The sequence below is a fragment of the Cryptomeria japonica genome, chromosome 11 (assembly GCF_030272615.1).
Source record: "Cryptomeria japonica chromosome 11, Sugi_1.0, whole genome shotgun sequence".
In the NCBI taxonomy this organism is placed as follows: Eukaryota; Viridiplantae; Streptophyta; class Pinopsida; order Cupressales; family Cupressaceae; genus Cryptomeria; species Cryptomeria japonica.
The window spans coordinates 342,520,445-342,545,417 of NC_081415.1; the positions used below are offsets into that span (position 1 = coordinate 342,520,445).

Sequence of the window (24,973 nt, forward strand, 5' to 3'; positions counted from 1 at the left end):
CGTACCTTTCAGAGGAAGCTATAAGTGAAGCTTTCCATCTTCCAGAGCACAGGGACATGATATACAAGAGCATAGAAGGAGCCAGATCAATGTACGAAGATGATCCAGATGCTTGTCTAAGCATTATCAATAAGAACTGGCTACTTAAGAGCCGTCCCCGTCTGAGCAAGGTCCCGAACACACCGCACAGGATTGATTTCCAGGAGGAGTACAGAGATTTAATTACCATGCTCAACCGAGTTACAGGAGCCCCTCATGCCTTCTATTTTGAGAAGTGGATGTTTTACTTCATCCAGGTGATTGTTCAGGGAAAGGGTACGATACATTGGGCTAGGATGATTAGCCATTGCTTAGACGTACAGTTGAGGAGACTCAAGGCTACTAAGTCCTTCCACATGAGTTCATATGTCATCTATGCCTTGATTAGGAGTGTTGAATACGCAGGACTACCTCACAGAGGAGTGATTGGAAGAGGACCCAGCGAGGTCAGAGCTTGTGATTCCTATGCCTACTTGCATCATCCGCCAGGGAGCAACTACAAGCTAGTTAATGATACCTTCACGATGAACATCACAAGGACGTTGCAAGGTGGAATTCACAACAGGTTATCTCAGGATGCACAGGAATTCATAAAGAGGTACGGTGCTTGGTTCATTCAGTTTCCCAAGTTCACTTATATTAGAGTGCATGGATGTCCTTTACCTCCATACATGTTGCCGAGATATCCGACAAACAGAATTGTGTTACTTGAAGTAACAAGACAATTGGCAGCATATGTGAAGGCATTCAGACACAGACATCAGAATGGAGTACCAGTACCTATCATTTTGGGTAACTCAGTTGAGGTATGTCCTAATGCTTTAGCCATGGATGACGCAGAGAAGGAGTTAGCCTTGTATTCTTTTTCATCTTTTGCTTTGAGAGAAAGCTTTGATCCACATGGACATTTAGAGGAGACAGTCGGCAGAAAGTTTAGGCATGAGTACCAAATAGAAGATTTTATGATGAATCTCTTAGATGATCTTGAAGTGAAACGGAAAATGCATTCTAGATTGCCTTTGGATTTCATCAGGAAATGCAGGATTTATAGAGTGGCCGACCAAGCTCAGGACAGTGGCAGACATATCCAGTCATCCTATGATAGAGAAAGCAAAACAATAAGGCTGGATTGGAATGAGCCCGAGGTCGTGGATTTAGATACTTTGATGGCACCAGTCTTGTCTTGTACTCGCAGATGGGTTGACATACAACATTAGAAGTTGAGAGAACAAGGCATAGCTATGACTTTCACTTTGGAAGAGAAACCAGCCGAAGGTGGAGCTAGTGTGAGTGAAGGCAATCCTAATCCTAGAAATTCAGGTGAAGGTAACCTTCGATGTGCCAGTGAGGGCAATCTCCATCCAAGAGGTTCGAAGAGGAAAGAGAGAATCTTCCAAGAAGAAACAAGAGGCTAACAGAGATAGATCATCCGGTACATCTTCTAGACCTGAGAAGAGAACAATTCAAGTGGAAGAATCCATGGAATCGATGGTACAGAACGACAGGCAGGAAGAAGGACAGGCACAGCAAGGGTCACCAGATGGATCTCTCCAAGACTATGAGTTAGATGAAGATAAAGAAGACAATGAAATGACATCTCCTCCCAGACAAGAAGAAATAGTGCATAAAGAAATACAAGTTCAAGAGACAAGGTCAGCTATCCCAGATTGGTTGAAGGAAAGATTAACCAAGGTGATCGTAGTAGAGGACGAGGACAATGCAATTGATTTAGAGAGCCTTGTTGGACGCTCACACGAAGTAACAGAGAAGAGAAAGGCTATCAAGATGTCCAAGATGATTCGAGATGAGACTGGATCCAGAAAATTGCAGATAGCTACACCGGCAGTAGACAAATATGAAGGTGAGATCCTAGTAGAGGAATATGATATACAGACATTTGAGCTAGGACCATCTACAGCAGAGCAGACTTTAGATGATGCCACCGATTCATTTGAGGCATTAAAGGACAAGCTTAGAGAAGAAATGGAGAAGAACAGAAAGCTTGAGAGAGAGGTCGGTGCATGGAGGACATATTTCAGTCACATCAATGAACCTTTGGGACGTCAGGATCCAGCTAGATCACCAGTGCAAGCACTTCCACTTCAATCAATCAATGAGGCAGAAAGATTCAGGAACATGGTCCAACGTACAAGTACTTGGATGGATAAATCTCATACAGTGGCCATAGAATTTGTAACAAGGATGATGAAGATTATTCATCAGGCTATCCAAGTTTTTGAGATAATCCACAATTTGATGATAACAGTAGCTGCATTTGCCCATACCAAAGATGTCATCATTCCTGTCTTGAAGGTAATTAGACACACATCAAGGAAAGTTTTAGCGCAAGAGAAGATCTTGGATGGAGAATCTCACAGTTTGTTTCAGTGGTCAACCTTACTCCATATGAAGAGTGTTTTCTTCGAGGACATCAGTGTTAGATGTGGCCAAGTTGAGGAGGTGATCAATCCGATCCAGGACAGAGTATTTGAGGTACTTCGTACCATTCTTGGCAGAAGGATCGAGGTCGAGACAGATGTGGATATGCAGGAATTAGAGGATAGAATCAAGGTCATCTTTTGCAAGGACGCAAATGTTACAGATGAGCAATATGATCAAATGTTTGCCACCATGCTCCTGATTGAAAGAACAAAGGAACTTGAATCTACTTGGGACGCAGCTCTTCTAGATGCATTCGATTAGGTCATCCACTTGGAAGAGAGTATGAAGAATCTTCCCGAGATTCCAATTGCAGAAATCGAAGGAATCGTGACAAGATTCATTGCATATGCCAAAAAAGAACATTGGAAAGGGAATAAGGTTTTAGATGAAAGGTTGTTATAGATGACATGGCATCTTATTTGTCATTGGTTTATGTCTCCTAGGTTTTTGTGCCAAATTTAATATTTGGCTATGTATTTAATATTGTTCAGTAAAAAGGAGGCCATTTGTAACAAACCCTAATTAGGGTTTAGGTGTCATGATCTTGACCATTGATCTACTTTCAATCTAGACCTTTCATTGTAATTGGGGATGCTATTTATACCCCCATTTTTCATTTCATTTGATAATAGTAATAGTCAATAGTTAGATATCAGAGAGTTTATTGTATTAGAGAGATTAGAGCTAGAAGCAATTTTATTTTGTAGCAAGATTGAGTTTTGAAGAGAGGAATTCAAGCAATTGTTGTATATGATGACTTGGAAATCAATAAAATATTGAAGTTATGGTGTTTTGTTGCAACTTTCTTGGTTATCTTCATGGTTGTTTAATCTACTTGAATCATGCTCAATCAAAGTAGTGTGTTAATTTGAAGGACATAGTGTGAGACTTGATCTTTGGTAGGATTCGTAATCCAAACCACTAGCTTCTTGCTGATTGTAGGAACGCCTTGCGTGGTCGACTGGAGAATACTTTGAGTCCCTTAATCTTCAATCATTATTGTATCTTGGATATGTACCTTCGTGGTAGTGTCTTTGATCTTTGATGCATTGAATATCATTTTGTTACCTTAGAAGATCGCATCAATTTCAATAGAGTTGTTATCTTATGGGGAAATTGAAATTGGTTGAATCTTGCCAAGTCTTGTCTACACGAAGTCATTCTTAGGGTTAGATTAGATTAGACCTCTTTCAAACCCTACTCTTTTGTTATTTTTTGAAAAGCTTCTTAGTTTAGTAAAATCTTGAACTTTCAGAATACGTAAGGCCCCTTGAAGGAAACAGCAAATCACATCATACCGCTGGAAGCTTGTCCACACGTAGAGACCCTACTAACCAGAACCTTGGAGTCTTCCTAACTGATCCTTTATGCGAATCTTCAGCAGTTAGAGACTATTTTCTCAAGAGAGGATAAGATGCCTATTGGTATTTTATTCTGTGTATGATTGTGTACAAAATACACGTCAACAGGGCCCAACCCTATTTTCTTTCATAGTTACAAAACAACACTTCTGCGTTGCTTATATAGACCCTTAACTCTCCTTTCCCTCCAAAAGACATTTTTTCAAATTCAAGTGTGTTTTTCAATGCACTTAGGAGAATTAAATTAAAAGAATAATTTAATTTACAGAAGGCCATGTGGTCTAGTTGTGCACTTTATGATAACTGAAAAACATAACTCACTTAAAATATTATAAAGTTATTTCCCCAAGCCCATGGGAAATGGGAAACAGGCTTCGGCTCATTATAAAAATTTATCAAAAAGGGGACATGATAGCTTGGTGGACCATATATACATAGGGGTTGACAGTACCAGTTGGATATAGGGCTGATTGAAACAATTGTATTATGGGCATTGATCAGCCAGTCAGTAATCAGTTGAGAGCTAGATGCATTTTGGGATGGATACAACAGTGCTTAAAAATCATTGCATCAGCCCAAGGGAAGTCCTCTCCTAGTGGATCTGTGTGGATGGAAGGCTTTCTTCAAGTGAACTGGCTAATGATCTGAAACCTTCAACATTTATGATGGAAATCCTTTCACAGAAGAGCTATAAGACATCATTTTCCCTCAAATCCAAGATGCAAAGTTTTGATTAATTCTTTCCACACTAGACAAGGCTAGGGGCTTAGCAATAGCTAACTGCTCTTGACAATAGAAACAATCAACAAACGGTTTTGAATACAAACTATTAGAAGTTTTAACCCTCTAGAAGAAAGGTTGTTGCAGCCATGCAATATATGCACGGTTATTCTCAGTAATCTTCAGTTTACAGCATAACACAAGCAAGTGGCTGGTCCACACACAACTGTAGGTCAATGTGAAAACAGAATGTTGATTCCCTCTATGGATGGATAAATATAAGAGATACGTGGCTGAATGGAAGTTATATTGATCGGATCTCCCAATAAATGATGGATAAAAGCCTTTAGGCACTTGACCAACGATAATCTATTCTTTTGATGGATAAGGAAATAGTAAACATAATGACTTGTTTGAAATGGCTGACATGTTGTGCAATGATCTAGCAGAATTATTAGTGTGCTTGTAGTGGGATGTTAAATAGAAAATTCAAGCATGTTTGAGGGTTGAATTGGTATGAATGATATTTCAATTCGGGGAATATTTCAAGAATGTTTCACTAACAAAAAACAGTATTTGTAAAAATATAATGAACATGATGCACAAGAATATAATAAAACATTAGTTTATTCTACCAAGTTGTGTCTAAAAGAAAGCTTCAATCTGTTAATGCTTTCAATATAGTGCCTTCCAGATTCTCTAACTTGATAGCCCCATTATTAGATACTTCTTAGATATTAAAGTGACCAATTCATCTTGCTATGTATTTTCCTGGTTTAATATTGTTACGATCGTCATATTCTAGAACTAATGGTCCATGCTGGAAATTCATTAGTCAAAGATGTTTTTCATGCTAGTACTTCGTTTCTTCATTGCTTTTGTTTCCCATTGGGCAAGCACCCTTGGTTCGTCAAGTTTGTTCAGCTAGAAGAGTCGTTCTTTTAAACTCTTCATACTGTCTAGTTGATTCTCCACTACAATCCTTAGACTTGGCGGCATGTATTCAGCAAGGACCATTACTTCCAGAACATTTCAAGAACAAAGCTCAATCTGAATCTTAGAACCTGCATTTAATCCTTGCATAACATAGCAAAAAGTTAGAAAACACATTTGGAAGGAAGGAATCCAAAAATTGTATCTTGATACTTAGTCACTGATTATCCATGTGTGCAATTGTGTTCATTACCTTCATGAAATTATTGTAAAGTCAAAGGATCCAGTGGGACTAGCTACGTGAGTTGTCCACATTCCAAAATCAACCTGGATAAAGCCTTACTGCCAGTCAGACGTCTATAGCCCCGGCAAGCTTATCATTGTAATCTCACGAATATTGCTCCACTGTCGGTCAGGCGTCTATAGCCACAGTGGAGTTACTCGCATGTTCCCATTAGCCAATTTAGATATTTCATTTCATTGCATTTCTTTCTTCTCTTTCTCTTTTCCAAATAATATTTTATTTCCATGCATTTCTCATATTTCGTCAATTCCTTTGGCTCGTAAGCAATGAAGCTTACTAGGGTTCGAGAATTACAGTGGCACTGAAGCATGATATAGGATTTTTCACTAGCCACAACTTTACCTAAAAAATTACAATAACTCGGACAAAATTAATGTGTGTAAAATATAATAATCAAATGGTGTCAGCGTCATGATAGAATAAATTGTTTCGAATCCCATCAAATACGGATTCAACCTATGATATATTATACAAAAACAATCTCCAATTCAAAAGAACTTCATGAGGTATCATCCAAGAAATGGACCGAACGAAGCTTCACGAAACGCAGAGTGTGTCTTAACAACAACTCCCACATCACAAGCGGATATCCCTTAGAACTAACATTAAGCAAGCCCACCTAAACCTAAAACTGGAAGCAGACCTAAACTAAGGCAAATCGAAAGCAAACCTATTCTAATTATGATACAAGGGGTAGGCTTCAAAAGAAACCTAAGGTTGGAAGTAATGCTTAAGGAATTGTCCATTGACGAGCAATGGGACATCCTCACCAGTTAAAGTTCTTAGCTTATTTGCATTCTCTCCCAGTATCTCAACAATTTGATAGGGGCCTCTCCATAGTTTGTCAAATTTGTCATGATCTCCCCTTCTCTTGTGGGCTTTATCCCAATATAGCGCTAGGTCAGAATTCTAAAAGCTTTTACTCGTGCTTGTCTGTCAAACCATCTCTTAACTACGCCCTTGTGTTTGGCGAAATTTTCCAATGCCATATCTCTCTTTTCCTCTAAATTCATCAATTGTGTCAATCTTGTTTGCACTCTGTCTTCACCTTCCATGTAATCTTGGATAAATCTCAATGTTGGAATTCTCAATTGTACAGGGAAGACAGGCTCTTGGCCATATACCAGAAAATATGGGGAAGTCCCCAATGAATTCTTCACTCTTGTTCTATCTGCCCAAAGGGCGAATTTCAATTGTGTGTGCTAATCTTTTGGATTTCTCTCTAATAGTTTCTTGATCACACTTACCAAATTCTTGTTCATAGATTCAACTAACCCATTACCTTGAGGATAATAATTCAATGAAAACTTAAGGGTTATACCATATTCAAAAGCCCAATTTGAAAATTTTAATGATCTAAAAGCAGAACCCTTATCACAAACAATAGCATGTGGACATCCAAACCTGGTAATGATGTTTTCCTCTAAAAAATTAATTACCATATCTGTCATACATAACTTCAAAGCTTGAGCTTCTGACCACCGAGTACAGTAATTAGTTGCGGTTAGAATGTACCTGTGTTGTGCGGAGGAAGGCGGATTGATCATACCAATAAAGTCGATACCCCACATAGCAAAAGGTCTGGATTCGATCACGAGCCGTAGCGGCATGGCTGGATTCTTCTCTCGGACAACAGCTACCTAGCATGTGTGACACGTCTTCACATGTTCATGAGTAGCTCAAAACAAGGTAGACCAATAATAGCCTGCTGTCAAAATTTGGTGCGCAGTAGCCAAACTTGCACCATGACTTGTCCCAAATTTGTTGTGAAAATGTTCCATAATCTGTTTCGCTTCATCTTTGCCAACACATCGCAAATATATTCCTTCATGATTCCTTCGGTATAAAACCGGGCCTTGTAACATAAAATGTTGACACTTAAATCTCAATGCTCTCTTTTGAGCGAGGCTCATACGAGCGGGACACTTCTGGTTCAATAAATAGAAAACAATATCTTTATACCATTCATCTGGGGTGATATCCTCAACTGCATAGACTTGTTGGACCAATCCAGGTCCATCCACTGCTAAAGTCTGCGTTAAAGCTTGACCTCTAACAAGTCTCATTGGTTGGATCTCGATGTCATACTCTTGGATAGTGGTGACCCACTTTCCTTTCTTTTCTCCTAGTTCATGTTGCATAAGGAGTGTCTTAATTGCTACATCTGGCACTATGGCATAAACTTTCGTCCTTAAAATATAATGTTTGAATTTCTTTATCACTTTCACCAAAGCATAAGCTTGTTTCTCTACATTTGGATATCTCAGCTTTGCATTCCTCAACGACACGCTCATGAATGCTATTGGATGCTCATCTTTATCTTCATTCTTTTGTGTAAGGATTACAACACATGTATGTTCTGAAGCAAAAGAATACAAGTAGAAAGGCCTTGTATAATCTATACTGACTAAAACAGGAACCTCGATGATGGCGGACTTGATTTCTTCAAACACTTTCTTTGCTTTTGTCGTCCATTCCATCTTAGCATCTTTCTTCAACATCTCATTCAATGGTCGTATTATCTCAGCTAATCCGGTGATAAACTTCCTCACAAAATTAATCTTACCAAAGAAGGACTTTAGTTCTTTCTTATTGCATGGGAGGTTGATCTTTGTGATATAGCTTCAACTCTCCGAATCAATAGAAATTCCTCTTTCTGAGATAACATGTCCTAACTGTTAATTTTAGCAATTAGATTAAACAATAAACAACATAAATCAGAATGCAATGAAGAACAAACACAAAACACACAGATACCCTGGGAAAACCTCCCTCTTGGAGGTGAAAAACCTTGCCACTAATCTCAGATCTTTATTGGGCAACACCAATTTAATTTACAATGAGCTTCACTCTTTAACATCAACCTAATCACAGCTATACTTCTAACCTAGGGCATGCTGAAATGATGAACTTATCTGCAATACAAAAGTTGTTGTCCCGGGGATGAAGTTTGCTGATCCTAGAATGGTGTGCATAGCCTTCAAGAATAGTTCGCTAATCTTCAAATGATGACTGCTGCCACTTGAAACCAGTTCGCAGTCACTCAGTGGTGTTCGCTGTCTTCTAGATGATGGTTGCTGTCTTCAAGAAGAATTCGCTGATCTCTTAGAAGGATTCGCTGAATACTTAGATGACTTGCAGATTAGAGAAGTAATTCACTTGAGTGTGTTGCGTCATACAATGATTGATAGCCTTGTATATATAGGAGACGTAGCCTTTTAATTCTCCCAAGTCGGCTTGCATGAAGAACATATTTAATTACAATTCAATGCTTTAAGGTTGGCGCCAAAACTGAAATAGCCCTCACGTTACAAGTGATTTTAATATAGGTTAGCTCCAACACGTTTTAATACAAGTTACATTCAATAGGTCTTGTCCTATCCACAAGTTACATTATATAGGTCTTGCCCAATATTCATAGCAAGCTATAATTACATGTAATCCGAACTTAGCTATAATTTCAACATAACAGTTTTCCTTCTGTAACTCCAAACATGCATTTCTTGGGATTAAGAGATATCCTGTGTTTTCTGCATCTTTGAAATACCTTTCTCAAATCCTCAATATGATCTTCTCTTTTTCTTGAGAAAACGGTAATGTCATCCATATAAATAATGATGCACTTTCCAATTAAATCTTGAAATGCGATGTCCATTGCTCTCTGGAACGTGGCTCCAACATTGATTAAGCCAAATGGCATCCTTCTGTATGCAAATGTACCCCACTTTGTGGTGAAGGTTGTCTTCAATCTATCTTCATATTCTACCATCACTTGGTTATATCCTGAATATCTGTCTAGAAAGGACATCATCTGTGATCCATTCACAATCTGTAAAATCTCGTCCAATGATGGAAGTGTGTAGTTATCCTTTTTTGATAGCATTAATTGTGAAGATAAGTTCTATCCTCTGAACTATTTTTAGAATTTTAGGTTAAATGTTATAATGAAATGCTAAGTTACAAGGTTCGAATTTGAATTTGAATTCGGCATCAATAAAATTTGGATGAAATTCGACAAGGGAAAAAGTTCAGAAAAAAAATCGACATTAAATTCGACTAATATAAATAAATAAATTCACAAAATTAGTAAAATAAATAAACTTTAATAAATATATTAAAATTTTACAAAAATAAATACAATTTAATATATATATATATAAGTAATTAAAAATCTAAAAAATATATTTTAACATATTAAGTTTTAATGTATACCATTAAAATATCAAAAAGGATAAAAACAAAACGAAACAATATCGATACATTTTTATATTTTAAATTTTATACAAAATAAAAAATACGTCTCTCCTTAATTCCTAGTAACATGTTATAAAAACATAGCGTGGCTTTTTCAGTAGAGGGTAATAAAAATTTATTGCTTTTTCAACGGAGGGTAATAAAAATTTATTGATCGCTTTACGGGAAACCTATAGAGCGCGCTACGGGAAAATCTGCTCACAACGTGACCATGACAAATGCAATCTGTAAGCACTCCAAGGGTTTCGAGACTGTGTTGCCAAGATTTTTTTTAGCAAACAATAACCAGGCCCTTCTCCGTACGAATTCAGGGGTGAAAAACGAATTTTTAAGATTTCTATGAAGTTCGCCGGATTTCAAATTTCTTTTTTTGGAATTCGCCGAATCCTGTGACATAGAAAGAAAGAAGAAAGAAAGAATTTTAACGTCCACGAGGCTAAGAATAGCCTATGGGACAATCTGATCAAGCAGAATCAGTTTTTTTAAGGTCTGATCTTTGCTTATTCAGGCTGATGATGAGAGCACCCATCTTCACGATATGCTCCTCGCTGAACAGGTTATACCATGTGCTGGTAGTTAGGAAATTGGCAAACTTCTCCCGGCTGACTTTAAGTGCTTCACACTCCAAGATAAAATGTTTTTCAGTTTCCACACTCCCGCTGATGCAAAACGGGCAAACTCTTTCTTCCCAAATCTCTTTTGGCCTTTTCCACCGCCCGGTCTCACACCGAAGTTGGTGAGAGTTGGTTCTAAGCTGTGCGATTAGAATTTTAGCCTTCCATGATATATTAGCCCCTATATAGACTTTTTGAAGATGATCATAATTGGGGTTGAACTCATTAATATAATATTGTTTCTTCCTTCCTAACCCAATACTCCAATTTTTCTTGTAAAACTTTTCCATAACGAAGACCTTTATCTCCTTGCTATTTGTGGGGCATGAGTTCAAATAAATATCCCATTTTTTCAACCATTTGATGTTTTGTTTCATCCATGTCTTCTTCCTTTTGCACAAAGTGTCGTTGACAACAACCTTAGGCCATCTATCTTCTCCCATTTGCTCGGTTCTTTTTAAATAGCCAATGAGACGCACCATAGCAGCTGCCTCAATAGGGGCAGCACCCGTTTCACTTAACATGATATCATATGGGACCGTGCTTTTAATTTTGAACTTGCTTGTGATAAAACGTTTTTGAATTATCTCAATTTGCTTCCATTGAGAATCTAAGGTACTGCTGGCCCAAACTTCACAACCATATAGAATAACCGGCAACACCAAAAGCCTAAAAAGTGTTTGGATGGTTTTCCAATCCCAAAGCTCAGCCTCTGCATCTATTTTGAAGTGCATAGAGTGCCTTCCAGCCGCCTAGAGTTCTCTTCTTCCTGCAACCTTCCCAACTAAGACTTTTGTTGAAATCAATTCCAAGGTATTTGTAATCTGCAACTTCTTCAAGAATGCTACCTTCAAAGTAAAACTTATGTTGCTCTTGTTTCCTTCTACTTGAGAAAACCATGATTTTCGTCTTGCTGATATTAACTTGCATTCCCACAATATTGCAAAAGCACTCAAGGGCAAATAAGTGCTCTTGCAAACCAAGGGCGGAATTAGCAAGCAAAATGAGGTCATCAGCATAAAGGAGCAGCCTTATCACAAATTCACCCAATTGAATACCATCACCATTCTGCATGTTTAACCATTCTTCAAGTTTGTCAATTTATAAGCCAAACAAGGTAGGGGAAAGAGGACACCCTTATTTGACACCAATATCACTCCTAAAACTAGTTGAAATGCCATCAGGAGTTCTGATTTTCACTTTAACCTCCTCATAAAGCCTATGAACAGCAGCCCTAAGATGAGCCGAGATACCAAGCTCTTCCATTCGGTGCCACAGTTTGTCACATGGGATTGTGTCAAAAGCTTTTTTGAAATCAACAAAGCAACAGAAGACATCTTCCTTTTTCTCCCAGGTTTTTTCGATGATGTGTCTCAAAGTAATACCACGATCAACTGTGGAATGTTTAGGTCTGAAACCAGCTTGGCCTTTTGCACGTTTATGATTTTCTTTTGCCCATTTGCTGATTCTATTTTCTATCATGCTGCCAAATAACTTAGCAAACAAAGGATTGATCATTATAGTCCTATAATTGGAGGGGTTATTGACATCGCCACTTTTGAAAAGAGGTATAGCAAGACTTGTAGTCCAATCTTTAGGAAACCCATGAGGAATGATGTTATTGAATATTTTTGCAATATGAGGGGCAAGGACTTTCATGCCCCACTTGAGAAACTCTGCTTGAAGTTCACCTAAGTCTTTAGTTTTACCAACACCCAATTTCTTAATACCCAATTCAATTTCTTGCACGGTGAAAAGATTAGTAGAAATGTTGACCAAGGGTGGGGGAGCCACCTCCAAATCATGTTCATAAAGTTGCCTAGCATAATCAAACCATTGAGTGGCTATGATACTATTGTCAATCTGTTTCTTTTTTGATTGCAGCTCTTTCCAAAAAAGTTTGGGATTATATTTGCTAAGAAAAATTAACTCTTCCCTCCTAGTACACATAAAATCAGCTTTTTTTTTCTTTAAAATCTGTTTGTAAGCTTTGATGTGAGTCTCTTTATTATTTGACTTTCTTAAACCTCTTCTAGCCATTTTGCATTCCTCATCAAACCAAGCATTCACCGAGAAACAATTTGTCTTAGATTTTTTGTTTTTTGTTCTTTTGCATTTTGAGAGGGCCACATGGATCATATTTGTTAACTTATGACTGTCGAGATCATGAAATGTCTTTTTCTCCCATTTAAGAAGTCTCTCCAAAGCATCCTGGAAGATACAAGCATTTTCTTGCGTCAAAAGAATTTTGCCCTTTGAATGTTGTTGTAGGGAAGGTTGATTTTTTTCCACATAATACCTCTTTTCTGCCCAAACAATACTTAAATAGATCGGTTTGTGATCTGATTTGAGGTCCCATAAATGTTCACCAATCACCATATCTTCGATTTTTTCACATAGGCTATGCGAACAAACAACGTAGTCGACCACACTTGCCCCATTGTAAGTGTTGCAAGTGAAATTGCTGGAATTTGTCCATCTAATCAGACCATTACAGATAATTAAGTCAAACATGCCACAGAGAGTAAGAAACTCTTCCCCAAATTGGTTGCAATCATTGGTGTCTTCTGACACTCTCTCCCATTGATGATTTTCTTCTTCTAGGAGCCAAATAGGATTACAATCATCTTTACAGCTAAAGATGCAAGCCTGTTCACTTGCAGTTCTAGCATTGAAATCCCCCACAAGGAGGACCTCACCAAGCTGAGAGAACACATCAATATCTTTTTTTAGGGCAGCAAAGGGGTCTTTGCTGTCAAGACCACATTTCTTGTAAGTTTTGGAGACCTGTGGAGCAAAATAACATGCTGCAATCCTAATAAAATTGTAATTTTCTGAGATCTTAAACCATAAAAACTGTTTATTGGAGTCCTCTTTTTCAAGCTGAATGAGATGCCCTTCTTTTTCTTTCACTAACACCAATATCCCACCATGACCCTTGCCATTGCTAGCTGCTTTGTTCCACACTGTCATTTTTGAATAACCTTCGAACGTGGGAGTTTTACAACCTTCGTGTTCATGAGTCTCAACAAGACAAATAACGTCTCTACCTTCCGCAATAGGCCCTAACCCAGGCCCACGTCTCCAAGGGTAGCCTCTACAGTTCCAACAAACTAGACTCAAAGAGGCCTGGGTAGATCTTGATTGCTATTTGCCTTGGGATGCAAGACTTGGTGCTAAGTCTTCATCTCTATGTGACTGAAAGGTTTTTGTTGCAATGTACCCAACTCCATTTGTTGTTGTTGTTTTGCTGCTCTCTTGTTGCTCTGTCCTATTTTGGGGACCAAAATATGCAATTACTGCTTTGCCATTGAACAACCACGCTCTTTTTCTTTCATCTCTAGCTGCCCTAATCTTTGCCATTTTAGCCCTTCTTTCTTCTAGTTGTCTCATAGTTAGATCTTCATCCAAGAAAAAATGAGTACCCTTTAGAAGTTGCTTCTTACTTAACAAATTTTGCTTGTCGCGAACACTTGGTAAGATAACCTTTATAGGCCTATTTTTCCCATCACATAATTTGCCAACTCTCCAAGATTTAGTGATTTGCCCTTGCCAAAGTAGCATATCTCTTAAGAAGTCTCTTGCAAGGTCAAGAGTGTGTTCATTTTTCCCATAATCCCTCACTCCCTTGATGATTACATTTGTTGCTCTTCTTTGCCTTTCTTTGAGCTCTTTATCTTGTGTTTCGTCTACCCGAAATTTTTTTTCCTTACCCATGTTTGTAGTCTCTTTGCTGATGTTGGCCCAAGTTTTGGTAACTTCTGAGAAACTGCTTTGACCTTCTATGCTTTCTGCCTTCTTATTTAGGCGTGCTTGATCCAAAGATTCCTCCATCCCACCATGGAATGCCTTGGCATTAAGCCCCTCACTATGTGCTGCTACTGAAACCTTTAAAATTCGCCATTCATCTTTCACATTTTGCCATCCATCCTTCATGTTTTGCCACTCAGATTTCCCAACAGCAAGCGCATCCTGCAGAAATGATATTTGTTCTTTTAATGCTTTATTGTTGTCTGCTAGGGACTTATAAGCTGCTGTCAACACCTGTATTTTAATCTCTTTTTGTTGTTCTTTAGCCTCCAAAGCCTCCAACCTCCTTTTGGCATTTAATAGTTCTTGCACATATAATTCAGATGACCAAGTTAGAGGAGTGGAAATAGGGCTATAAACGTCAGAGTCGCCAGGATCGCTGCTGCGAAAGGACATGTAATTCCCTCTACCTAACCAAGGGGATTTCTTGGTGTGACCTTTGCAACTGAGACTCTGATTACTGTTCTTATGATATTGTTTTTTTCTCTCCTGTGCATATCTTAACCGAGCACGTCTACGTTTCAAGATACCCCTAAACTGTTTGGCATTAACCCAGATCCATTTACCAGTTTTAGTAGTTGAGGCAATTTTCACTTGCCCCAAGTGATTTGTTTCAAAAAGTTCTGGAAGTTCAAGAATACTCTCTGAAATTGGAGGAGTTTGTTTTTCCATTGCCAAGAAAGAGACAGAAAAGGCAGCAAAAACAATTCAGAAAAGACAAAGAAGAATCTAACCTGATGGGATGCAGTCCAAATGGGACCCAGAACCAACACAGCCTTGTACAAATCCCACCAAATGATCAGAGCCGACGATGAAATGTATTTAGTTTTGATAAATTTATATTTAATAATATATTAAAATTCTCACTTTAAGTTAGAATTATTGTCTCAAGTCTAAATTATGGTAAACCCCAAAAGGGGACATTACATATAGCATAAGCTAATCCTGCAGAGCTAGTAAAATACAGGAATGGTTATTTCTTTTTAGGAAATTTTGCATATAATTGTTGTAACTTCAAAACTTCGCTACAAATTACTGACCAGGAAACCAATATTTTCTCAAAGAAAATCTTATCTTGAATATCACTATAAGAAAGAATACTTACATCATTGAGCAAGTTATACTTTATAACATTTTTTCAGATGATAATGTGAACAGAAATCAATGTGTGCACCTATCAAAGTTGTGTAAAGAAATTTATTCATTATAATAATAGGATTCGTTATCAAGGTAGCATATTCATAGCTTACGATATTTGTAACTTGAAAATAAAATGTATCTTTAATATTGGATGTGAAATTTCTCGAACATTGCCCTTAATTATGAGAATGACCAAACTACAGTAGCATTGAAACTGTTGAGGTCATTGCTAATTTGCTAACAAAGGAACATTTCTGTCAGTGAAAGCTGAGGGAGGCAGTACAAACCGGAGCAACTCAAACAACTTGGTAAGTCAATCTTGGAGACCAATGCTTCTCAAGATGAGAGGAGGTTTCACAATCTAAGAATAGCAGTTAATTAATTTAATTCAATTCTTACTGAATTATAGGCATGGTTAACTAATGAGGTGGTGCAATTGAATTAGGTAACCACTAGTTTCTAATTAGTGGTGTACAACCGCTTAATTGTTATTAATTAGTAAATTAATTTAATTAGAATATAATTAATAGTGCTGTTTGGTTGATCCATTTGGCATTCATGTAGAGTTATTTATATCTCTAATATGTAATCGTAACAAATATCCATCTTAATGATGGATCACATAGTGTTATCCAAATTGCCCATGCAATAAATCTCTAATGGGATATTCCAGAACCTCTGTCATGTCCCCTATCCAACAGCAGAACCATCATATGAAATTGTCTTATGGATGTAAGACTTCACAATTTCAGAATCATGCATCCTGCCCTAATCGCATCATATAACATACTGTATCACCTATATTATTAAGACCATTCCCAAATCGATTGACGGATAGAGAATAAGTGATGTCCCCATTAGAAATAATAACATTAAGAGATCGATACAGAACAGCAACAACTTATATCAACAAATATAACCCAGCATCTTTCATCAATGATTAGTCCAATTGATATTGTGCATAAGTTGATAACGATTATAAACTAATTAATGTCTTATAAAATGGCACGATTATGACTAAGTAATGATTATATCTAACTGATGTCAAAACAAAGAATTATATTAAGTAACAATGAGCGACAAGGGATATCTAATCAATAAGTAAAGAAGATATGCCAATCGATGTTATGCTCAGCCCTTATGAAGGGACTCGATAGTGATTAGTTATCAGCAGGCATCGATTAGTAAGAAGGCTAATCATAAGCCAACCGATCGCATATGAAAGAAGGTGATTAATATAAAAGAATTGGGATATAGCAATTAGTTATTAAGAGGTGCATTTAGCACTAAGGAAAAAGGAGATATCAATAAGACGTGTTTTGACATAGTGTCTTATCATTCCAAAAGTAAGATAGAAGAAAGAATTCAAAACGATTTCCATCGGGAAAAACTAGGAAAGAGAGGATTGGGCAATGATCAGATAGATGGGAAATAATTATATAGTCTGTGCTCATAAGAGGAGGACAGGCAATAACATTTTGTTTTTGGGGTATGCATAGGGGATGTGCTTGATACATATGCCTAATATACGAAATCCGATACAATGTCTGTATGCAGAATTTAATAGTAATATTATTGTAGACTGCAATACGTATGTTTAATATATGATATTTAATAATGTTCTTTTTTTAATGCAGAGTTTAATAGTAATATTTTTATAGACAGTTTGATTTCATATAAAGTGGCAGACCAGATCTGACGCATGTCAGATCTGTCTACCCTTACAGCCACTAGTATAATTGATGCTTTGTTAGGCAGTGGTTGTATTATTATTTATACAATAAATAATTAATAAATAGGCAACTAATAAAGATATAAATGATTTATAGTATAATTTATAATTCATTTATTTGTTTATTGGCATGTTCAAATTAGAATAAGGATTATATATATAAATACATATACATATATAGTTATATATAGTTATATATGTATACTTAATGTCTAAATCAGACAAATAAAAATATTAGATTTGGTTCATGTTAAGATGGAATTGCTTCCTAGTCAATCTAATTTAAGTTATAAGTATATGAAAATTGATTAATTATGGTTAAAATAGCTCAAACCCTAGTAGGGAACATTACAACCTCTCAAGTACTAAGAAGATCTAAATTCTGATTCAAATATCTCAGTTCCCTGAAACTCACAGTGGGGCTATCCCACTGAAAAGCTGCCTTACACCTTGATATTGATAAGAAACCAATAGCTAAGGTCACAGTTATCCTTGATCATCCAGTTGTCTTCTAAAATAATTCTTTGCCAAGACAGCCAAAAAAAAATGGAAAATAGAATAATTTAACCGACCCGATCATGAAAACTGCTGAAATAGTCTCTTTAGTTGTCAGCGAGTTATTTCTAGTGACTTCCAGATGATTATCAAGGATGAGGACAGAAGATGTTTGTGATCAAATATGCTAATGTGTCTAAATTGAGGTTTTCTTGACTTCCACGAAGATATTGCATTAAATTATCTTTTGTCATCCTTCATTCTTTTGTATCAGATCAGGTTACATATTTTCTCAAAATTTCAGGTTCTAGCGGGGGTAAAGCCTGATGGGAAGGCACAATTTATAGCTCAACTCCGTGAACAGAAGAAAAATGTGGCAATGGTGGGAGACGGAATCAATGATGCTGCAGCCTTGGCTTGTTCAGATGTTGGTATTGCAATGGGTGGTGGTGTTGGAGCTGCTAGTGATGTTGCATCAATTGTTCTTATGGGTGATAGATTGACACAAGTAGGTTTGAGCATCTCTCTCTCTCTCTCTCTCTCTCTCTCTCTCTCTCTCTCTCTCTCTTCAATAAAATTATCCCTTACAAATGTTCCTTTATTTTGTTCTTTTAATGCTTCCATATTTATCTCTGCAAGAGATCTAGTAACAGTAGTTAAAACATGTAGCACATCCATGATTGAATTTGTTTTGATGAAGGGTAAAAATGTGCAGCTGCATCACTAGTCTTAGCAATGAGCTCCCAATGAGAGAAAATAGACAACTGCCACCTGGAAAACCTGTGCACAAAACATAGACAGAATTCCATCTTCGGTCTCCAAAAACTGGTTTCAAACTGACACAGAGAAGATCACTCTACTAGTTACCTCAAATTATCAAGATGCTTTTTTCTTTTATTCAAGCAATGGTTCTGGAATCTCAGATCATTGATAACCACGTAGCTTTTAAAAAGACACTGCTAACTTTCTCCTTTGGGAAACTGGTTATGCAGCTACCAAATGCATGATTTGACATGAATATAGCCATCTGGTGATGATTTTACTTTTACCTTCTCAAGGGACTCTGGAAAAGCAATTTTCTGCAGGGCCACAAAACTAGAAAATGCCAAACATGGCCGCTTGAAAAAGTGTACTCTATCATAATACATTCCTACAGCCACAAAAATCAAGTACCTTTTCGATAGCAAATTCGAATACGCCTATTACATAAAGTAAATGAAACTAAAGCATATTACAACTCCATTTCATGTAGAATCCATTCATGGTACTTGGGGACCAGGAGACAATATATTTCAAGGTAAGGGATGTTGTTTAGTCAATACATCTATAGCACAATCGATCACTCCAGCATAGAGGCAACAAAAAACAAAGGAAATATGAATTTATAAGGCCAAGAAGCTAATAAAATGTGATGTCCCCACCCTAGGCAGTCTCTGTGACTGATGGGTTAGCCTATCAGTCTTGGGTTCAGTTCCAGGGCCTTAGCAGTTGGTGTGTGAGCTTAATTGCGGGACTTACTATTTTTAGTAAGTCAATCTGGCAGTTGTGCTATGTTTAGTCAAGGCACCTGGACACATGGGGGTTATTCAGCGTTGACCCCTGCTTCTGACGGTTTGTCAAAAGACTGAATATTGAGGGAGATATTAATATTTTAGTGGTTTAAGTTATTTATTTAACTTATGTGCTTATATTATAAAGTCATAAAGCGACTTTATTAATTTAAAGAGCCACTTCAATATTATAAAGTGATTTCTATTAAATCACTTAAATGATTTGGGCGCCCAAGTTGAATATAAACTATGCAAAGTTAATTAAATACATTTTAATGTATTTAAAATGCATTTGGGCGTACTTATTGAAAATCGTGCCATTTGGGGGTTATAAGGAAATTGGAAGCAATTCAAACTCTATTATTGATTATTTGACATTGCTTGTATTTTCTCTGTGGATTGTCTGAGACAAGGGTTTCAGAGGGTTTGCTATTGAAGAATGTCATTCTTCATGGATATGTGATTCTGAGGCTGTGAAAAATCCGTTGAATTATTGCAAACTGAGAGGGCTTCACACAGAAGTTTTCAGGTGCTTCATCAAAGGTTATTTGTAGATTTGGAATAAGGAAGGAGGTATTTCAGGTTAGACGCCTCATTAGCAGCATAGCATCAATTCAATAACCAGTTGTACAAGTTTACTTGTTGGCCGTACTATTTCAGCTTAGCACGTGGGGGTCCCAGATTGGGCGTTTTTGGCTGGAGGTTGAAACGCCTCCCTTTCTTGTAGTTTAGAGGCACATTTTCCAACGCCTAGCTCTGACAGGTTGATTTGACTACTTTCTGACCTGGAGAAATTGCTTTCCAGACTTGTACGGCCATTTTGGTCAGTTTCCCAGTTTTGGCTAGCAAATACCAAATTTCTTCATTTAAAATAAGCTAAGGACCCACGGGTATGCAATTAGCAATAGGATTTATTGTATCAGGTATCTTATTCATAATATAGTTGCAGTTTCTCTCAATTTTAGTTCTATTTGGTTTTATGTGCATTCTTGCTTGGCACGTGTTATTTTATACTTTAAATTTGTTGAAAAACCATGAAAATCCAAAAACACAATAGCAATAGCATTTCAGGAGAGTTAGAACCAGCAGGGTTCTTACAGTGGTATCAGAGCTCTGATCCTACCTTCCTGGAGGATTAGAATTTTTTATGCATCAACAACAAACTAGGCCTCACAGGTATTACACATGTAGGAGACCTGGTTTACATGGTGATCCTGACCAAACTGAAGAAATACCCTTGGAAATTATGGGGGATAGGAATGATGGTGAGCCACACAGAGAGGTTGTTAACAATGAGGACCAAGACGTCGGAGTTATTATGAGGGGTTTAGTAATAGGGCAGTGGCAGGTGGCAAATGTGTTGCAGCAATTGACTACAACCATACAACAGATCACTGTGCCAAGGGGGCATAATCAGAACCAAGAGGAAAATGGTAGTTTTGTTGGTCGCCCAAGGGCAAGAGTGACTCCCACACACACCTATGATAGGCCTACATGCCCAACCTTTGTTAGAAATGAACCTGAAGAAGAGGACGTGGCTGAGAAGGAAGATGAGTTGGCCTTTACGGTTAACATGACCACATTTCATGATGAATGGGATGCATTACCACCAAGAGCTAAGGAATATCTTAACTTTGACAGGTTTATGAGTCAGAAGAGGGAACACAACAAGAAGTGGAATTGGAATGACAGGAAACCTTGGAACAAAACTAATTATCTCAAATATGCAATTGTTAGATTTTGCCAAGATCAAGAGCTCAATGAAATGTACAAAATAGAGACATAATATAGGACAAGAATAAACTGTATTCTCATCAACAGAAAATGATCAACAATAATCAACTGGATTCAATAGTTACATACAATGTAGATGAGCTTGCTTATATAGGCAAGGCTAGGGATATGTGAGCACACAAACATGACATGTGGCTCAATGAGAAACAAGGGTAGGTAGGAAATAGGTGTGGGTAGGTAGGAGAAATAATATAATATTCCACATGAGGTGGATCACCCACCGAAGGTGGAATTATCACTCCACTATAAGTGGATATGATAGTGTAATAACAAGATCAACACCATAAAAGGTGGAATTTCTCCTACACACACTATCCCAATGTGGCACAAACACCCAAGTGTCTCATATCCAAACTACTATGAAATGCATTATCCTAAGTAAACTTAAGTAAGTGTAATAATATCCATGATGAATAATTATTTACACCAACACCCCCCTTTAAGTGCAACTTAGGGGAATGCACTTAAGTCTACAATGCAACTAAGCAATGCAAGATGGGTCCCGGCTACGAGGCCATGTTAGGTACCCATGTACAAATGCAAATGCATGCAAACCAATGCAATGAAATCTCTCACAAAGTGGGGAAAGAGAGAAAAACCCAATGGGAAAAAACCCTCCCCCAAAAGAGAGATGAAAAACACACTAGAGAACTCTCATAGAAGAATGTGAGGAACAAAACCCCATGTGAGGAAAAAGTCCCCCCCATATGAGAGAAGAAGAGAAGTCAAACTGTGACCCCCCCTCAATGGAGAAGCTGCACCAATGATAGAAGCTCGATGTATGAAGAAACTGCCCCACGAACGTCGAACAACATTCCTCCCCTTAGGAAGAAAGAAAACCAAAGGTGTATCCATGAAGTCTCCCCAATCATGAAGGGAAGATGTATGAAGAAAACTCATGATGAAAGGAATCTCTAAAAACTGCTCAAGTGTCCCCATGTCGATGTTGAAAGATACCCCTTCCAAAGGTGGTAAACTATGCCACACTGCTGAAAAAGGCACTCCAAGATCTAGTGGAGATAGATGTAGAACATGTCCCAAAGACTCACATGTCTCCTCAAAAAATAAAGAGACCTCTTCCAACTGCTGTACATAAGTATCCACAATCATATCAACCTCGAAAGAATGATCATGTAGAGAATGAACAAGAGGGTCAGAGTATGCCCTCGCAACAATTGAAAAAGGATCACCTTCATCAAAGAGAAGATGAATGTCATCAATGATGTCTCCCAAATCTGCAATGTAGGATTCCATAAATAAACCTGCAATATCTGTCAAGTAATCATCCCATGAATCTGAAGCTGGAAGACAATAAATATCCTGCTGCACTGAATCACATGAAGGCAAAACTGTCGCACTATCTGCATCATCAGGTGCAATAGGTGATGTGATATCAATATGAGGAGATGAAATACAAGGCTCAAGAATGGGTTCACATGTGAGAATCCCCATGTTCAAGTGTCCAAAGTTCTCCTCAAAATCTGAACTATCACAAGAAGTGTGATCATAATGTGTAGAATCATCAAATGTGAAATCATCATCATCAACAAAATTTGAAAAGGAGTATAACTGAGATGCATGATCAACCACCCCAGTCGCAATGATAGCTCTAGTCTCTATGTCTAATGAAAACTGAGTCAGGTGTGAACTCCACAACTCTCTTAGTTGCGCCATGTGTGATTTGATAGATAGAAAGGAGATTGTTTGTCAAGTGGGGTACACACAACACATCATTGAAGGAGTTATCCCCAATGTCAATAGATCCTTTCCCAATCACATCCATGTATGTATGATTGCCCATCAAAATCTGTGGCATGGTGCAAGGCTCAAATGTAGAGAACATAGACTGCGAAGATGCCATATGATGAGAAGCCCCTGAATCTAGAGGCCATCTCTCTGAATCATGACTGATAGTAGCACATAGAGCTTTTCCTTTTCTTGTTCCAAAAGAGTGAGTCTTTCCACTTGTTGAAGCCATGAATGCTTGCCCTTTTCCTTTTGAATGTGTTGAAGTGGAAGTTGATGAATCATCCTTCTTGTAGACTTTAGGCAAGTCAATGTTATGCTTTTTGATGATATGTGTGAGCTCATCAATCTTCTTAGAATGGCAACGATGTTCCTCATGACCAATCTTTTTACAATAAGCACAAGTAGGTCTCTCTCTCTTTGGTGAATTATCTCTCTTGGAAGAGGATGAATCTCCTTGTTGTGGAGAAGATGGTGCTTTTTCCTTAGGCTTTGATTGCCATTTCTTCTTGTTTGAGTTGTCCTTTCCTTGATTTCCTTTGTTCCCTTGATTTGCCACTAATGCTTGAGACTTAGAAGCCTTAAGAATGCCCATGCTTATCAACTTAGTTTGTTCCATCATCAACATTTCATTGAAAGCATCAAATGTAGGCATTGTGTAGCTTGAACCCATTGTCATCCTATGGGTTTGGAAACTAGAAACAAATGCTGCATATTCTTGTGGAAGCTTGCCTATCAAGTTGAATATCAATTGAGTATCCTTCTTATCAATGCCACAATCTTTGAGTTGTGCCCTCAACTCATTTGCCTTAGTGACATAATCTTGTATAGTATCAAAGTTCTTGGGATCTAACATGGTGAGATCACTATCAATTTGATATCCCCTACTCTCATCAACTTGACCATAGAAGTCTTGAAACTTTTGCCAAGCATCCTTGATTAGAGTACATTTCTCAATATGAAAAATGAGATCCTTTGATACATACTTTCTTAAGGTACCAATTGCCATGATATTTTTAGTGAGCCAATCTAAGTGACCAACTGGATCAGCCTTAGGATCAGCTGGAGCAACAATAGTTCCATCAATGTAATGAGTGAGTCCTTTTTCCATAAGTTTACTCCATGCATCAATTTTCCAAGTAGCATAGTTATGTGGAGTTAAGAGAGGAAACTTAGAACAACCCATAGCAGCAAAAAGGAAGGAACACAAGAGCACAAAAGCACAAGAGACACCCCCCCAAATTCACTCAATCAAAGTACCCCCCCTAAAGTGATGATTTTGGCACTTTATACTTAGTGCGATTACAATGAGCCACTTGCAAAACAAGGCAAAGTGGACTTATGATGCAAATTTTACAACTTCTCAAATGAGATACAAGAGACTTCAATCAATAGTGCAATGAATCTAACTGAGATTCAAGCAAATATACAAGTACCAAAAGAGCCAAAAATGGCCAAAATCTGAAAGTACAATTTCTACTTACAATGGCATCAATCTGATAGCATCATGTGAAAGTAGACGAAAAAATACGCACTTTCAAAAAAAACGGCCCCTGAAAAGGAGGTCGTATGACCCCAAACGAAGCCTCTGAAGTTGCAAAAACTGGGATTACTCAGGTACAGTCACCAAAAACTGCATTTTCTGAAAAATCCGTGCATCAAAATCAAAAAATTTCTTCACCATTGCGGAGAGCACGAAATTCTAGCCCATTTCAAAAAAAATTGCACCAAAAAAGGAGCAAAAATGAGCAAGTTATGGCCATTTGAAGTTGAACTGCAAAATAAAAAATGCAAATGAGAGGGGGGTCCAAAATTTTCAAACCCTGCTGATGTGGCGTTGACGTCAGCAAGTCACTGGGTTAAATTTGACGGCCGTATGACCGTCGTAAAAACTTCGCCCTCTGCTGACTGGTCGTCCGTACTGTACGGACAGATGACGTGGCCAGGTGACTGTGTATTCCGTACCGTACGGATTTGCTGACTGGGCAGGCTGATTTGGCAGATGATGTGGCGGTTCGTGCGTATGTGTCAGTGTACGG

General features: G+C 37.8%; 1 protein-coding gene across 2 annotated transcripts in view; it reads left to right on the plus strand.

The window, feature by feature from the left end:
- The window catches only part of LOC131074819 (copper-transporting ATPase PAA1, chloroplastic), a 257,652-nt gene that overhangs the window by 223,693 nt on the left and 8,986 nt on the right, over positions 1–24,973 (plus strand). For both annotated transcript variants that reach the window (XM_058011520.2, XM_058011529.1), the window contains exon 15: positions 18,149–18,352. In XM_058011520.2, the coding sequence (XP_057867503.2) occupies positions 18,149–18,352 (204 nt within the window). The remainder of the gene's footprint in view (positions 1–18,148; positions 18,353–24,973) is intronic.